The sequence below is a fragment of the Sipha flava genome, unplaced genomic scaffold (genome assembly GCF_003268045.1).
Source record: "Sipha flava isolate LNK unplaced genomic scaffold, YSA_version1 163_pilon_pilon, whole genome shotgun sequence".
NCBI lineage: Eukaryota > Metazoa > Arthropoda > Insecta > Hemiptera > Aphididae > Sipha > Sipha flava.
This window is the reverse complement of record NW_020271821.1, coordinates 906,680-926,647: the sequence shown is the minus strand read 5'-3', so window position 1 is coordinate 926,647 and position 19,968 is coordinate 906,680. Positions and strand designations below refer to the sequence as shown.

Sequence of the window (19,968 nt, the reverse complement as noted above, 5' to 3'; positions counted from 1 at the left end):
TTTAGAATATTCTGGATACTCCGGTCGTTCAAATTCACCTTCAGGATATAAATTATCTTGTGGTTTGATTTGTTTCGGTCTTTCAGAAGGTCGGAATTCTTCTGGCTTATGTCGTTGAAATTCTCCTTCTGGGTACAAATTGTCTTTTGGCTTAACTACAGGTGCACGTTCACCTGGACCAACTTTTTGTGGCACGCGTCTTTCAAATTCTCCTTCTGGTTTTAAATTATCGGATGGTTTAAATGGAGTAGGCCTTTCACTAGGTTTAAATTTTTCAGATACTGGTCGCTCAAATTCTCCTTCAGGTTTGAGATTATCCGTAGGCCGAAATTGTTTTGGTCTATCAGTTTTTGAATACTCCGGATATTCTGGACGTTCAAAATCGCCTTCTGGGAATAAGTTATCTTGAGGTTTGACTTGTTTTGGTCTTTCTGAGGGTGAATATTCGGGGTGTTCTGGTCGTTCGAATTTTCCTTCAGGTTTAAGATTATCTTGTGGTTTAATTTGTTTTGGTCTTTCGGCAGGTTTGAATTCGTCTGGTGTATGTCGTTGAAATTCACCTTCAGGTTTTAGATTATCTTTTGGTTTCACAATAGGAGCTCGGTCTCCTGGACCTACTTTTTGTGGTATACGTTTTTCAAAATCTCCTTCGGATTTCAAGTTGTCTACAGGTTTAATAGGTGATGGTCTTTCACTAGGCTTAAACTTTTCTTGGGTTGGCCTATCAAAATCTCCTTCGGGCTTAAGATTATCTTTTGGTTTTACTTGTTTTGGCCTTTCTGCAGTTTTGTAATCGTTTGGTTTTGGTCGTTCGAACTTTCCTTCTGGTTTCAAATTATCAGTTGGTTTTATTTGTTTTGGTCTTTCTGTTTTCAAATGTTTATACTCTTCCTTAGAGTGTGTTCTATCATCAAATTTACCTTCGATTGTTATATTATCAGAATGTTTTGTAATCTTTTGCCTAACATTGGTTTCATTATGACTTTTGAATACTTCTGATGAGGTCGTTTGGAAATATATTTCTCCATCTTGTTTAGTCCATGTACGCCTCCTCACCGGTTTTTCTAATTCTGTTGTTTTTGCTGTATAATCACTCATACGTGACGTTTCAAATGTCATTTCTCCCTCACATATTAAATTATCTGTTCGTTTTTTTGTGACTTCAGTTTTTTGAACATCATGCCGTTGATATGCCTCATGAGATGAAGTGTTTGAATAAAATTCTCCTGTTGTTATATTTAATGTATCCGTTTTCTTTTTACCTTTTTCAATCCGCATAACTGGCCGTTCAGGATAATCTTCTTTATTTTTTGGTACTACCTATTTAATCAAATGTATTTTAATAATAAATTAAAATATAACATTAATTAATTTTGTTGAAATTACCAATATATCTCCTTCTAGTTTAGTCCACGTATTTCTACGTATCATTCTTGGACGTTCAGATGTCTCTCCCGTAAATTCCATTTTTTGTGTGGTAATATCTGGAAACAATAGATTATTTGTTGATAAATTAATTAAGTATTTTACTACATATATTCCATTTTTGAATTATTTTTTGTATTATAATTACTATAATTTTTTTATTCATTACTCATTATCACAGAATTATGAAATTATATCTATTGAAAAATATAAATTGTGTATTTCTTTTGTTAATTTCAATCGTATTTTATTTAAATTTAAAAATTAAATAAATTGTTAGATTATTATGTGGAAGAAGTATATTTTTATTCACTTAAGTATTTTATTGCAACAATATTATTTGAAAATAATTTCTCAGTACAATTTGTATGAAAATATTTTGATAAATTTAATGAAGCCTTGGTTATTTATAAAAATAATTTTTAAAAAATATAAACATATCCAATTTATTATAAATTACAATTTAATATAGCCCTTTTTTTTTTATTAATTACAATCTATCCATACATTTTATACTATAAGTAATTTTTTTGAAAGAAAAATATCAGTAATTATAACAGAGAGGAAGGGTACTAAATTGCACCACTCAACAGATTAAACCAGGAATTTTCTTGTCCACAAAAACATATTTAAAAATTGAACTGACTAGAAATAAATATTTTAAAAGTGATTGCAAACCTGTGAGATAACATTTAAAATATATTTAAAATATAATATAATAATATAATAAATGTTTTATTGAAATTTTTAGTTTTTTTGATTTTAGTATAGATAATATTTTTTTTTTAATAATTTTTAAATTATTCAGAGAATTAATTTATAGATTTAGATATTTAAAGTTGAAATTAAATTAAATAATGTATTGGTATCATTCTTTATCATATAAATTAAAATATTTATTAAAAAATAGTACTTCAGATTTAAAACAGGTAATATTTTTGAATATAACAATGGGTTTGTTATAAATTATATTATCAACAACTATTAATAATTTTTAAAATAGCTAATATGTATAGATTTTATAATATAATTTAATTATATGTATATAGTAATTAATACATCAATTGATAGTTCTAATAATACAACTTATATAAATATTATTTATTAATTATATTTCGATAATTCATAACAAAAATCTTATTAACTATTTTAAGTCAGTTTATATTTGAATAATATAAAGCATTTTAATTATTATTAATTTTTAAATAAATTTTTTATTATTTTAATTATTAAATTTTAAAATAATTTTACTAATCAATGATTTATTTTCTACGTTTTTAGTTATAAAACATCAGACAAATTATTATTTTTTTATTTAATTTATTTATATTTAACATGAAAGCGACAAATTGATAAAATAAACATATTTACCTGTAAATTCTCCACCAATTACTAATTGGTCTTCGTGTCTACGGATTTCAGCTCTTTCTCCTTTTACAACTTTTGTTACTGTTCGTTCCCCAAAAAATTCACCCTCGGGTCGTAGATTATCATCGGGCTTCTTTATAGGTACTCGCTCTCCTCTTTTGGGTGCTTTAGGTTGTTCTGGCCTTTCAAAATCTCCTTCGGGTTTTAAATTGTCAGGATGTTTTACTATTGGCGCACGATCACCAGGTGCATATTTATTAGGTTCGGGTCTATCAAACTTGCCTTCTGGTTTTAAATTATCAGGATGTTTTACTATTGGTGCTCTTTCGCCCGGTCCGTATTTTGAAGGTGTCGGCCTTTCAAAATCTCCTTCTGGTCGTAAATTGTCACTTGGCTTAAATGGCTTTGGACGCTCACCGGGTTCTGTTTTCGGTTTAATTGGTCTATCAAAATCGCCTTCTGGTTTTAAATTGTCCGGATGTTTTACTATCGGTGCTCTTTCACCCGGTCCATACTTCGAAGGTGTCGGTCTTTCGAAATCACCTTCTGGTTTCAAATTGTCGGGATGTTTTACTATTGGTGCTCTTTCGCCCGGTCCGTATTTCGAAGGTGTCGGTCTTTCGAAATCTCCTTCTGGTCGTAAATTGTCACTTGGCTTGAATGGTTTTGGACGTTCTCCTGGTTCTGTTTTCAATTTAATTGGTCTATCGAAATCGCCTTCCGGTTTCAAATTGTCAGGATGTTTTACTATTGGTGCTCTTTCACCCGGTCCGTATTTTGAAGGTGTCGGCCTTTCAAAATCTCCTTCTGGTTTCAAATTATCACTTGGCTTTATTGGTTTTGGCCGTTCCACTGGTGTCACTTTTTCGCGAGTTGGTCTTTCAAAATCGCCTTCTGGTTTTAAGTTATCCTGTGGCTTACGCGGCGAATATCGATCGCCAGGAAGTCCAACATATTCTTGTTTTCTTTGTGGAGTGTATTCACCTTCCAAATGAAGTTGATCAACCATTTTATATCTATTAAAAAACATCAAAAATGTTTTATTCAATTATTTAATATTCTATTTTGATTTCATTCGAAATTAAAAACAATTTTTAAATGATTCTTACCGGACTTGACTTTCTGCATGTTTTTCTTCAAACTCAGACTTATAAGCCGTAATACCTTCAATTTTACCTTCGTTAAGAGTTAGTTCCGTGTTAAGTCTCTGCAAACTAGGCCTCTCGACGCGATCAAAAGGTATAGGCTGGTATTCTTCTTTAGTTCTCGATATAATCGGTATCGATGTGGTTGACTCAAATTCTAGTGGAGACCCATCTGTCCCAGGCGTATGTGAACATCGATGTCGACTTTAAATAAACAATTCAAATATTTATATTAATTATCATATTATAATGTTTAATACAGATTTAGATAATATTGCAAAATAAAATGTATGCATTTCTAACGAAAGTAGTAACGCGAGGTAACTCGGAGTGAGAATGAAATATTCGTTGCGTGCACGTATTTGTAAACTGTACGTGAACATTCTTGGCACCGTAGTGTAAAACATGGCAATGCATTTTGGAATTTGCATTCTGACTAATCAATAGGGCACTGAACCACTTGCACTCATTGTACGCGCTATATAGGCAAACACCGGTGTTAACCTCAAGTTTGTTTTATTATCAATAGAAAACTATTAAATTGATTATCAAGCCGAAAAGTTTCACAACATTATTAATGGTTATAAAAAAAACTCTTTTTATTTATAAAAAATAATACGCATTTATTTAGTTGATTATATTTTTATTTAAAAAAAGTAAATATTCATTATTATATTTAAAATGAATATGTACACGTATTTACGAACCATTTGCTCTTATTTTATTCATTAGATTTAATCGTGCGTTGGTAACATTTTTATTTACAGATAAACAAAAAGAATATAGCCAAATTCGTTCGTTTCCTTGGAAAAGTTTAATTTCACTCATACCTCTTTTTGCGTTGTTTATTGTGTTAAACATTATGTATTGATTTTCCATGGAACGTTCATTTTTAATAAGCTGAACTACTTAATTTATTTTTATTTATCTAATGATAATAAAATCGAATACGTATTATAAATGTATAATATACAAAGGTGGATTAAGAACCTATTGGGCTCCGGGGTTGGAATTTTATATGAACCCTTTTGACAAAACATGCTTTACAAAGCTGCTCTATACGCTCACAAAACGATACATTTTTTTTAACTATTACAAAAATTATCAATTGCATTATAAAATTATAAAATTAAAAGGTATATACAATATGTCTATAAAACTACTAATTTTAGTATGATAAAAAATGTAAATCAGCTTAAAATTGTTCGGGCCCCTTTCACTTGGGTACTTGAGAGGGTAAAATATTATATACTAAATATACCTATATTGTTTATACGTACTATGGTTAGTGTTTTACGTTAACTTGTAACAGTATATTATGTCCACAAACATTAATTGTATACATATGCGTAAACTGGGTGAGGGGATAACTTTCCTCTCTAAAAATTGAATGGAGCAATGCCCCCTTGGTATTTTGTAAATTAATTTAAAAAATATTATAGAAAAGGCATTTTAAGTTTGTAAGAATTATCTTATCAAAAAAGATTTAATTTTTCGAACTGTTAACTATAAAAAAAAAAAAAAAAAAATTAAAAAAATAATTGATTAATGAAAATGTATTCATGCATTGGCATTTGCTATCACAAACATCATGATGTAGATTAAGTTTATCTAATCTAGTATACGGTATATCAACATAAAATAGTTTGCCTTCTCGTAAAAATTTTCTAAACTACATCTATGGTCGTACACGAATATTTCATTATAATTTTACAAATGAAACAAAAACAAAAATAATAATAAAAATTTAAATCAATCTGTGACGTTAATTAAAGAAGAACACTGTGTTAACTGAACAGAGAATTATCACATTCAAAAGTCCTATAATCTAAAAACATTGATGAATGATGATGCTTGAAGTAAAATTTAGAATAAATGTCAATATAATATATTAGGATGTTTGCATATTTTATAAGTGGTCATGGGAAATACATGGTAAATACCCGAAGGTTTACATTGTGCATTTCATATTTGCACATCAAAATACCATGTTTCAACATGGTCTTAACTGCAAAACATTATTCAATTTTATGAATTCGCATAATATTTATGATATTTTGATTGTTCATAACATATATTAACGTACTTATTACTGTTTAAGTCAATATATCGGCTTAGTTTTAACGTTTTACGATTGACTACAAAATCATACTCAATTGATATGGGCTCTGTAGACGTCCAATACGTAGAAATAAATTGTATATTACATTGTTAATGAAGTGAACAAAATAGTTTCAATGAAATCCACTTGTATTGTTTCTTTTTATTTATTTAGCTCAGAAGTTTCAAATGAGAAACCGTGAAGTATCTCGTTACATAAATCACAATAATAGAATGAAAGAATAATCACACATCACACAATCAGTTACTCCAATAACACTAGAAACACACTAGGAAACTATAAATTCTACTAATAATATACAGAAATTGAATATTGTTTTAAAAATAATAACGTATCTTGTAATTAATGCCAGTCAATGGTTTGTTTAACACTTTATATTTAATAACAGTTGATTCAAAAATGACATTATCGTTATTAAGAAGAAAAAACAAAAATGAAGAAAAATTGACAAAAGGAATATTCAGAGCCAGGTAAGTGGGGCAAAAGAAGCAGTTGTCCCCGGCAGAAATTTCTTAACGATGATAACGAAAGTTTTGAAGTCTTCTAATGTATTAAAATTTTTAGAAATAGTTATTAATTATTGAAAAATGTATATAATAAGTAATAATAGAAATATAATATTATTTCGCCTACCACAGAATTATCAGGTGAAGGAGCGTTTAGCATATTATATGACTATATTATTATTATAGCGCTCGGAATTTCAAATTTATAATTGATTTATTTGTACACCACTAGATAATTTTTTTTGTTTTTCTATTGTCACTACATTTTTCAAGTGTCATATACTGGAGTATTAGTCTTGACAATTGCAAGTCATATTAACTAAAAAACAAACAGGCTTAGTATTTCCTAGCACCAGTTTTTCTTCAATTAATATGAGTGAAAAGCGCATAAAGTTAAGTGGTGCTGAATGTTTATAGAAAATACTAATAATTATATTCAAACTACCGATGTTACGAGATGTTTATAAATATAGAATAATAAAACAATTTTAACGTGGTTGTTATTTATATAATTATTTTATGATTGATACAGTGGTATAATAGGTTCGTAAAGGGTGGCATTTTAAAATCTGCTCCCTGGTAGCGTATTCGTTATACTAAAATTCATAACAAGTAATATCTTGCAATGCTAAAAATCCAATTAAATGTTTTTACTTAGACTATGATTTAAATATACGTATCCCATGTATCACATCTTACATTTGTCGATGCAATTACATACTTGCAGGTGACAACAATAACCGAAATATCACGGTGTTTGTGTATTTATTGTAATATTATATCTTGAGCGCGGTAAAAGTGCACAACAGACTACGATTAACTCACTATATTATAAGGTTTCTGCCTTTGCGGTCGGAGATACACGCTTTTATTGCGAATATCTGTTGAAAAATACCCAGTTGTTCATAATATATATGTTTGTAGTGTCTAAACGATACCCGATGATGGTTTCTAGAGAGAGAGAGAGAGAGAGAAAGAAAAAAGAAAAATAAATTTGGGTGAGGCGGTGAGTAACCACTACGTTATTAGTTTAACCTTGGCAAAACAATAGCCGGCACGTTGCGCCGCTATATAGCTGAACAAGTAATTTTAATATTTTTACTTCCAAACATAATCGCACTGACACGTTCTAGACCTTGCGAGATGATTGTGTTTAAGTTAAAACATCGTGTTTTACGAGTATTACTGTTTAGAAGCCATCGTAACAAAATTTAATGAAAAATACCATATAAAACTCGTTTTGGAAAATTAAGACTTAAAAAATTAAAAACTCTACCTTATAAAATAATCTCTATTCGTAGTGGGACCATTATCAACTACTTAGTGTAATATAAAAAAAAAAAATTATTACAATCAATAGTGTGTTATGCCTATCCATCTTTATAATATTATTGTATTACAAGTAAAAAAGTAAAATTACCAACAGACCTAATATTATAATATACGCCATACTGCGTAATATTACGCGCGAGCACATTTCGCTGAGACCTACACGTGACAAGTACGGTTATTGTTTAAAAACGTATAATATTCACGCATTTGGTTTCTTCATCATAATCTTATGTATACGCACGTATGTAAAACTTTGATTTACTCTATCGCGGATTTTCGCGGCATCACGTTTTAACGAACCCCGTGAGTCGCTATATGTAAGTATTTTATTTTCATATTTGGCCGTGTAACGTCTTATACCAATTCCGAATGCGTATTTGTGCCGTTGAACTCATTAGAACGTGACTTGGAATCGTGGTAGTTCTCGGAATCACGGATCAAAACGATGACGATGATGATGGTGATAATAGTAATAATAATATACTCCCAATCGCGCCCGTTTTATATAACCACAGTGGCGGCGGCAATACGTAATGTTTCCATAATTAAATTTAATTCCAGTACTGGTGGAGACATATATGGTAAATTATATAGTACTGCTTCAACAGGAAGAATGAATTATAAGCGAAAGGGGTTTCGCTCGGATAAATGAATAATGATGACCGCCGTTTACCGCAAACGTCTACGGCTGGACGAGTGAAAGGGACAACCGCTTGCGACGGACAACGCCGTGTAAGAACTTCCGCGGCACTCGGAACAACGACCGAATATGAATAATAATAATGCGTAACAATTATCATAGGGCAAAATAATATAATATTATTGTGTGACTGTGCGGACAAACAGTGCGTGCTAATGACAACTGCTCTACGGCTATCGTGTGGTCAGATCTTAAAAGTTCAAAACAAAAATTACGCTTTACATCAGTTGTATGCTTGAGGAATTTTTTATGGAGTTAAATTTAAATTTTATTTAATGACGTTTTTAATACGTTAAAAATATACGATGACAATCACGAACTTGTGTTGAATATTTCAAATTTTTCTTACATTTAGTTTAATTTTTTCTTAATACTATTAAAAATGTTTAATAATTTTTAATATTGAATCACTCGTATTATATTCAATAACACTTTGTTATCATTTTGACAGTATTAACCGCACGAAAAAATTTCGAATTTGATTTGTCAAACAAACCGCAAACTTACAAGGTTATTACAATAAACACGTCGTGACAATATTTTCTTAGGCGGCATATGTGACACGTAGTTGCAGTGGTTTAGTATTTTCAATTTCTCGTTCGCAAGTTCGATGAAAACACGGAACGTTTATTCGTGCGTAAAGTGTAAGGGGTGCGATATGATGTACAAAGGAGCCGTGTACGAAAACGTGTATTCGCTGTGCGTAAACGCATAAATGAATATTATTGTGTACGTACGCGATGAAGCCAAAACATATTTGGTCGTAATTAACATTCTCCGTTTCGCGCTGTGTTATTTTTAATTCTTACACGTGAACAAGTCGAACATCTGTGCGGTCGGCGTTTATAAATTAAAAAAGGTTCACGACGTTCGCACGTCCGTCCAATATATTTTACGGGTACGCGACGACAAATGAATACTAAATCGGTTTCCAGTTGTACAATTATTAAACTTCGCGGAGCATATATCACATGCAGTACACACACAGTCATCGTGCAGTATAGTTTCAGATCGCCATAATAATTATGTCGAAAAAATTGTTATTAAACAACTGGACACATGACGATAAACATTCTCGTTTGCACTGACACACTTTGAATTCCTTTTGTGATGACTATAATTTGTCACGCGGCTAATTACGATACGCGTACACTTTTGTCCGCGCGATTAATTTTTTTTTTAATTAATATTTACACTAATTATTTAAATATACGTTGATCATTTACGTATATTGTCTGTAAATCGGAACATATTTTGATAAACACCTGCTAAAAATACAGGTATAACTCTCTTCGATGAATACATTCCGTACGCTTCCGTACGATTTACCCACTCGATTTGTCGAATTGATGAAACATACTACAGCATATAAAGAACTCGTTCAATAACTGTCGAATCGACTATAAAACTATTTCTCACGACTGTTATAATGTATTTTATATAAATATGTTATAATATTGTTGTTAATTTATTATTATTTCATAATAATATAATTCGTTGCAAAAGTACGTGCATAATTGTTCTTTAGTATCGGTGTATTTTATTATTGGTAAAAAAAAAAAATGTACAATTTTTACTTTAACCGATTTTATTGTTTACGAAACACTGGTCGTTGGGCTTTCAGTATCGGGATTTAGTTGTTGGAGAATTGTCGACAACGCCTGCATTCCAAATCGTGTTAAATCGTGATTAACGTCAATGAAAAATGCGTGCATTCGTATTACAATAAGAATTACAGTAAAAAGGTTGGACTACGATTGACAGCGAGACATAAGGAGAAAGAGTAATGCAAAATAGTGTTTCACCGATTAATATTTTTGTACAGAAGTAATATTAATTTATAATACTCGGAGTTCTATTATTATCCGTAATAACAGAGACAGTTTTCGGTATTACTCCCCATAATAATATTACGCAGGTACCTTGGCTATCGTTGCGTAAGATTTGATGTCGACAAAAAAAAATCATCAAGAACTCGAGGCTGATTTTTTGATAGATAGAACGATAGCGCAGCCTAATACGTATGCATTGTTATTCTTACGATCAGAGTGTAGTAACTACACATATTACGTAGTATTATGTACGTATATTATGTGTACTGTATACATAGCACATTTTGGTTTAAAACTTAATTGGCCGTGACCAATACACTACAGTCAACATTTATCAAGGGCACACTATGGGCATTATTTGTAAACTTAGGATATCACATTATTATTATTATTATTATTATTATTATTATTATTATTATTATTGTTATACACGGGTTGGTACACAATGAGAAAATGCACATTGAAGAATAATTAGAATGGAGCCGAATATTGTTCTACACAATAAATCACTATATGCTCTATATTGCATGATTAAGGGTGACGTACACATAGTCGGTAGTACCTAAGCAACAGTGATAATAGCATATGTCCCGTAACCATAAGAAAAATAAAAACGCAAAAAAAAAATTGGGTGAAACTTCTAGGTTGGATGAAATACAAATATGGACGAATAATATTTCTGTAATTGATCTTTGAAACTTGAAACCAATGTTCTATTGCTCACAAAAAAACTTTTCATAGTAGATCAGTTTTTATTTCTATGCATGGTAGAACCAAATTTCTTAGTAAAATGTGTTAAATTTTTAGTGTTCTTACTTTTGCAAAAAAAAAAAAAAAAAGAAAACATTTACAATTTGGAAAAATCGAAAATTTCAAGTTCCTATACACAGTTTTAATATCATTAAAATATTCCAAAACTATGAAATATCTTCAAAATACTTATATAAGTACTCAGTTAATGTTTTGAGTCTCTAGGATTAATATTTATAGAAATATTATCAAATTAAAAATGTTCAGAATTTTTGACTATCAAAATATCCAGAAATTGTCAATGACTGTGATGATTGGAACTTCTTCTGGTAGAAATAAACACAGGAAACGAAAAGCACGCATATATCTTGGTAAACCAATATACATTTCTCATTTCAATCATAATCTAAAACCAATAAATAATTTACGAGTTCCGATTTTTAATACGGTGTAAACGTATTTATTAGTTGTACGTCTGAGGATTATAACGAGAATGAAAAAAAAAAGTCTGACAAAATCCTATAGTTTCCTTAGACTTAAGTGTGAAAATGTCACCGTCCAAAATAAATATAAGCATATATTTTACAGGTCGTGGATATGTAGATATCCATGGTCTGTACGTTCAGCAGACACCGTCGAAAATATAGTGTTATGCGATATAAAACGATGTAAGCGGACATTCTCGCTGGGCGTGTACGTCTAAGAATGCGTTATGAATGTTTAAAAAAAAAAAAAAATAGTCGACAATTATAATACATGACACATACACGTATAAAGTGTAATAAAGGTAATAACAATACAGACAACGCGGCGATGAGGTGCTCGGATAAATAAAAAAATTTTAACTCATGTAGTAACATACGATCCCAATAATTTTACATTATTTTTTACTTATACATTTCGATAGGTACTTTGTTTTTGTTGAAAATATTAAACGCTATAATTGTACAATAATAAATGTTTTTGAAATGATTTTTAGCAAAAATAAATTTTACTTTATATGCCCGTTGTATTTTTAACAAATTAGTTTTTTAATAATGAAATATTTGCAAATTGCAAAGAAATGTGTGCATAATTTATCAAATTAATGAAAAAAAATGAAATAATATTTTACGGCTTTCGAACACAATTTGTCTCTGCCCCTACTCTTATTACACGCGCGAATAGCAATTCTTGATTTATTCGTATAGCCTCTGGGTGGGTGGGTTTTTATTTCTTCTGTATAATATTATCTACTGTTTTTAAAACCGAATAGGTTTATTGATCGTAAAAAAAAAATAATAATAAAAAATAGCAATCTTGAATCATCAGAACTATCCCGTGTATTTTATATCATAATAAATAGCACGTTTTCCGTTTTAAGTATTTCAATTGATTGAAATGATTAATATTCACGTGCGGTATATGTTTTGAAAAACTTCATACCTTGCGATCATAGGCATGCGCAGGCGGTATGTATCTGCATACCCTCAATACAGAGCTTTTTCTCTAGAAATACCAAAAACAAATAAAAACCATAACATATTTGGTCTTTAAATTTGTATAATATGATTTTGTATTGCACTATAATTATAATTATATTTTTATATTTAGTCTCAAACATTTTTTATTTATTTTTGAAAAAAATTATATACTAATGTAATAACGATTTAATAAATTAACGGAATCAAGTTCTATGGTTTAAGAGAGATTAATGCTTAATTCTTTTAACTATGAGCAAAAAATTACTACACATTTAAATCCGAAAGACATTATTGATGATTTCAAAATCTCGACTGAACGCAGAATTGTGTTATGATCAATTATAATTATTTATCAAATGTATTCTGTTATTTCATTCCATTTCAAGTGTTATATATTTTATTTTTTTTTTTTTTTTTTTGTAATTTATTTTAAATTTTAATTACGATAACAATAACAACAGAGGGAAGAAATTAAAATTAAAACTAAACAGTTATTTAGAAATTTGTGTGCATATTTTTTTACCAGAATTTTGAACGCTTAAAATAACTTTCAGCGAGGAAGGGGCAGCCTTTTGCATACATCGAAAAGTCTATGTACACTCTATATAATACGCCTATGCCTGCGCATGATGATAGTTGCACGTAGGTGCATCAAATACTTGTGCACGCGGAAATCAGTGGTACACTTTGATGACACGTTATTCTTCTTGCAATTGTTTTTTTTTTTAACGACACGGAGGGAGTATAGAATAAAAAACAACCTACGACAGTAGGTTGCTTAATACTAGGGGCACACTACAATGTTTCGGCCGTATTTCATCATTGCGTATTTATCATAATAGAAACGCGCGAGTTAATGCATCCCATTAAGGATCGTTTTTATTGAGCGCATTGTGACGATGGTATTTATAGCGCAGCGGAACTCGTCGTCTTCAATAACTGTACCATTGTCGCGAAGCCCACATGATACCGTTTATATACGTGGCCGCGTTAATAAATATCGTAAGAAACCGTTGTGCAACAGGAAATATCCAATGTTAGACACACAAGAAAGTCAAACGTAATGCATACCCATGTGCGAGTGTACGGTTAAAAGCCGGGCTTGGACGCCGTGGCGAACGGATATAAATCGTGTTTTAAATAAAGGGAACACATGTCGCGTGAAAGCGCATAATATTATTATCGTTTTATCGCGAACCGAAAGCGCGTACGTGCGCGGGCCGACGGCCGCCGGTCTTTTTTGCGCCGAGTCGAAACAGTCATCGCGAGATATTCTTTTATTATGTAGTGGTGGAGAAAAAAAAATATCAAACGTTAGAAAGCGGTTCCCCCGTACCCGTACATCGGTTCGCCCGTTGCCCACCCGTCCGTCGGCGACTTCGCTTCACTGCCGCGCGCCAAAACGTTCAAGTGGGAACGACAATAAACGACGACGTGCGGTCTCCGCAAACGCCCAGCAGATAGGGTCGACCTCGCACCGCACCGCGCGAACCATAAAAGGAATTATTATTCGTACTCGGAGGCTGGTCACGATGATTACATATTCGACGGGTACGTTACGAATTGCGTGCGCGTTCGTCGGTACGACGACCGATTGAAAACAGACCAGCACACGTTTACAGTGATGCAACGGTTCCCAAATTTCGCTCCGCAGACCCGTTAGGGCTCCGTTCGTATTACCGTAGGAGAAAAAATTAATAACTCAACGATTGGTTGTTCGTGGTAAAACGCTATTGCGCACGCTCCGCTGTCGTAGGCGACACCTCTTTAAGCTAAACGGTTCCGTACGGTTTTACCTGATTTTTAACCTACACGGTTGCGTACGAAGTTTTAAACGTCCATGCCGATTTTCGTACCGGTATTGGTGTATAGGTAACACATGCCTATACGAGAGATTTTAAAAAAAGTTAATAAACACTTTGTGTTCCATCGCTTTTATTGCCTATGTTCATTGTTAATGATATCGAATACAATATAACGAAATTCCGTTTTTACCGTTATATTGTATGGTATTTTCCGAGTTTCGGTAAAAGTAGTAGGTAATAGATGTCAGGAAATCCAAATTTAAGCATTTTCAACTAAAAACTGTCGATTTTATTAATTTATTGATCACTTTTCTTTCATTTATTATTGTATTATTAATTTTTTTTATGGAACTGTTATATTCTATATTTATTTATATTTTTATTTAGATATAATACGATGAAATCAGTAAATTTGACAACATTGCATACAATTCCATACGCAATCATGTTTAATTTATTTTTTTTATCTACCTTTTTGTTACCCATCTACAAACGTACGCAATCGTTTTGTACCCTTGTAAAAATACATATGCTCGTTGCATTAAATAACGGGTAGAATACGATTCCCATTTCGCATGTTTTTTAACTGAACCGCGAGCGTTCGATTATTTCGAAATATCATTCTGCACTATATTCGGAGCACACACGAACATTGTACGCTGAACGGTTACACTACGCGTTTTGTTCGCTCAAATTGCAATCACTATATATGTATATACATTTTGAGCTGATGTCGAGTTTTATTAATAATAATATTGAAAAATATAGCTTATCACAATGAAAACAATATTTGAACACTCGATTTCACTTTGTGTTGAAATTTAAGTGTTTATCGTACAAAACGTGTATAAACGCGCAATATACGTCTATTTCTCTATACGAACGAAAAAATTGAATTCTATTCGACTATATCAATCAAGGCCAATTGAGTTATCAAAAAAATTTTACAGCCATTAAGTTTTTACACCGTTAAATTTACAATTGTAAAAGTTTTTGATGTTGTTAAAAAACAAATTATTACACGTTTGAATACTCGGCTGGATATTAACACATCATTTTATGTTGGTTTAATTTATTAGGTTGACCTAGTGACATGAAATGGAGAGTTCAATTTTATTAAATCATAGTGAACATGATAGGCAATCTTCCTACTACATCGATGTATACACTATACTGACGATACAAACGATAATCATCAGTATAAAGTTTCGTGTATAATATTTGAATACTATGCGCTTTTATATTGATTTGATGACGTTATTCATGCTTTTTATACTATACATTTATACCGGAATAGTACTACAGTATTGCAATTACTTATGAACGTGGTATAAAAATATAATCGGTGGCACACGCTCACTGACACGAGTATTCTTTCGAAATGTTTTGATTCCACGGTGTCTTATAAACGATGACAGCCGGTAGAGAAATAAATTATGTTTATATTATGTTCATCCTACCTGGAATGGTGTGCACTGAAAATTAAATTTTTTCCATCGAGACACCGGCTTTACTCCGGCTAATCGATTATAATCTATAGTTTCTGCTGCTATGATTATACAGGTTGTAATAACACTAATAATAACCTATCTCGTTATGAAAACGCTTACAGTCAATCCGTTTGGTACGAGCAATAAAAATTATGTGCCGTAAAAACGTGCAAATACATATAGATACATATATATATATATATATATATATATATTGTGTGATTTAAATTATACAGGACATGGTCTCGTTTGGTTTTGGCGCTATCGATGGAATCGCGCGCGTACTAGACAAGTCGACACGAGCGCGAAACATTAGTGTTACGAATCGATCATTGCAACAGTATTGTGATCGTGTACACCGGTATACCGGATTATTATATTATTATTATTATTATTAATAGTTTAGCTCGACGAAGAGCACAAGAGGCGAATTATATGTTGTCAAACTGGTCCACGTCTGAGGTGAAAATATCGTCGTCGTCGTCGTCGTCGTCGCGTTCCCGTCCCCGACACATCCCGGTAGTCTCCAACATTATAATCGTATAATTATGCGCTAGACAATCGAAGGATCAACAAGGTCGAGTTCACATGTAAAACACGGAAAATCGACTACGAATCTCCGCACGGGCGGCAAACACAATCGACTTTTTTTGGTGCGAGAACGAACGCACACGCATACTTAAGAAGATAATTATTTACGTGGTACCGTTTACGATCGTACGACTATAACACCGTATTTATAGACATATAACACTATAAGTCTACCGACGACATACCCGCCTATAATATCTGTACACCGTGCACGGAACGTCGTCATTGGGAACTCACGTCTGGTCATTGTTTTTCGTGTTAATTTTTTATTATTTTTTTTCCTTTTCCGTCCCAATAAAGATTTCGTTCGACAAACGGAAAGTATACCCGCCCTCACCCACAACACCGTTTGTTTCCACTGTATATATATATACATACATAGATACTATCCGTGCGGATAACAGGTATTACGGTGAATATATACAATACAAATACACACATACACACACACGCATAACAAGTATGGAGAAGTACAATGCGGTGAATCCTACTATATTACATGTGTGGCCGGAAGAGGGCTAGCGTATAACGAACAGTCGATGTAATTACCATGCAATTATGAATGCATTACTAATTTGAATATTAGCTGTATAACGCAGTTTGACAGTTAAACGGGATGCTCGAGGACGTGTACCTACACGTAATATATGTAGTGGTGCCAAAGGGCCAATACCATAAATCCAGTAAATCTGTGCACATTTTAATAATTTAATATAACACAGTTGCGCAAAACCTAGTGATTACGGTTAGTTTCCTGAAGGGTGTGCGGGGAAGTATAAATATTTTTAGGCGATTATGTGTCAAACATTAACAAATACGTTTTTTCGTGATCCCTTCGCACCGTCCCGTATAAATCATTTACACGCGCGTCAGTTTTACATACCTAGCAAAGATTTCAATGATAATTTTAAGATATTTATTTATTTTTACTTTCCAATTTCTACTCTATTTATGAACCTATCAAAAGCACCCAGTTTATTTACGTAAATCCCTAGGGAAAATAAATAAACGGAAGGTAAAATATTTGTTTAGGTCACGTGATGTTTGCTAATTGAATTCTCGCGAGGCAACGAGAGAAAAAGGAAAATAATAAATACTATGCCAATACGTGTTCCAAATAAACGTGGCTGGTGGAGATTCTCACAAAATATCATTACTTATGTTATTAATTTCATATTGCTGTGCAAGCAATAAGAAAAAAGGTATAAACAGTGGAAAAATTGTGAATTTATGGCAAAAGGAATTAACTAACTAAAATATAGTCTTTATATTTCGTATTTTATATTTTAGTTTGTTTTATACCAAAAATAGATAAAATGCATTTTTAATCAGAAAATAAAAAAAGTAAAATTACTTCAAAAATAATTTTCCATTGTGACGGTTACAAAAGTGTTGTTGAAGTAAAATTTTTTTAAATTATAAATAGTGTAATGTACACTCTTCTCAATCGCATTTATATTTTTTCCGTAAAGTTTAGAAATACGTGCGTCAACATTCGAGGGGATTACGAAAATAGCATTTCTTGGTTTTATAAAATATCCCAAATGGTAATTAATAAATCTAAAACAATTTTCAAGGTTCTAATGGTATGTTTTTATTGTCTATTAGTGTAATAATTTCGGGTAAAACTAAGTGTACGTAAAATATTTAAAAGGTTTGGTATAGAAAATATTACACAGAAAATTAAAAATAGAACCCGGGGCAGATTGGCAATTATTTTCGGCCCACGAAATATGAAACAAACCCATTATCGGCCCATGAACCGCAAATTAAAATATTTCCACCTCTCAAAAAATGCTTTATTTTTTTTCAATTTCAAAATTTGTTTAGTTTCACCCTTAAATTAGTAAAATCTATAATAACTTTACTATAATTATGGCTAATTGGGTATAGTATATATAATTGGGTAAGTCACATGATTAATCAGTTCCAACTTGAATTTGAAGTTTGATCTTAATGCATCTTTAAATATATATATATTTTTTTAATGATTTTTATTTATTTTATAAAATAAAACTATTTTTTTGTAATTATTTAATAATATAGAGCGGCCCAAACAAGGACCGGCCCATCGGGAAGATTCCCGAATTACCGCTAGGCCAATCCACCCCTGAATAGAACCATTAGTTCTTGGGCACATGTCACTTTATCAAATTTCTTAATTTTATGTTAACATACTCTAATGATTAATATCAATTAATCTTCTAATATTTCGAAATCCCGTATGTCAATGCCAATTTACTCTACACTAAGTAGTAGGTATAGCATTTTTCTTACACGAAACATATAACCATATATGCAGTGGCTTAGTCAGAAAAATATTTTGTTGAACTTTTAATTTTAAATTTTCTTTTCTAATTAAGTACTAACATTTAAATTTTAATAAGCCAATCTAACATAAGTTAAAATAAATATTTGTTATCATTTAGTTTGTTGAAAGTGTGAAAATTGATGATGAAATAACATTATACCTATGTCTTAAAATGATTGTATATCTTATAATATAAGAGAGAAATTTCGGGGATTGGGTTATAACCTGTTAACTCCCGCTAGCTACGTCACTGCACATATATAAGCGTATTCGACCAAAAGTATTTATTTATAGACCTAAATAGTATGGTACTTTGAAAACGCAACAAGATTATTGAAAATCCCGATAAATATTAAATGAAATATTTACTACAAAAACATTTGATAACAATAATGTTTTACTAAATATTTATTTAAGTAATTTAATAACTATAATCATCGACATCGTATAAAACAAAATAATTAACTATTATTTTTCTTTACTTCATTGGTATGCAAAACGTAAATGCCTTTTTTGTTTTTGTATACTAATGTACATAAAATATGAATTATTCAAGTTAACCCAATTCTATTAAATATGTTTAAACTTTATCTCACTTCTTTTATTATTCTTTGATGTCGATAAATAAATATATATTTTTCATTTATAAGCAGTAACTCATAAATAAAAATAATAAAATGAAAGTACTTATTTTAATATTTATCTAATTTTTACATTATAAAACTAAAGAAAACTTTTTTAAATAATTACGATGTTGGCTTAATTCTATCAGGTTTATAAAGAGTAATTAGTTACTAATTTATTACACAAATTATTATTAAATTAAAACATGTACAATAATAAAAAGTAATTTCAATAACAGAATAAAACGAATAAAAAAGATTTCAATACTGTTTTATTTGTTGATACTCATAGGCGCAACTAGGGTAAAAAATCTGGGGGCTTTTTAAAAAAAGCCCTAAAACCAAAACTTAAAATAACCTATAGATTAACCCTACTTTTTTATATCATGTTAATATATTTTAGATTCTGAGCCGAGTTGAATTTACTGCAGTATGTCTTTTTTTGTATGTGACACTATTGTGAGTTAAGTATGCCATGTATAATATGAAATATTTATAGGGAGCT

At 31.0% G+C, this 19,968-nt stretch overlaps 1 protein-coding gene across 1 annotated transcript in view; it reads right to left on the bottom strand.

Moving 5' to 3' along the window:
- LOC112679488 (titin) overlaps window positions 1-19,968 on the bottom strand; it is a 30,653-nt gene that overhangs the window by 5,378 nt on the left and 5,307 nt on the right. The window contains 4 exon segments of the mRNA XM_025549310.1: window positions 283-1,320; window positions 1,387-1,484; window positions 2,797-3,809; window positions 3,903-4,142. Coding sequence (XP_025405095.1) covers window positions 283-1,320; window positions 1,387-1,484; window positions 2,797-3,809; window positions 3,903-4,142 — 2,389 coding nt within the window.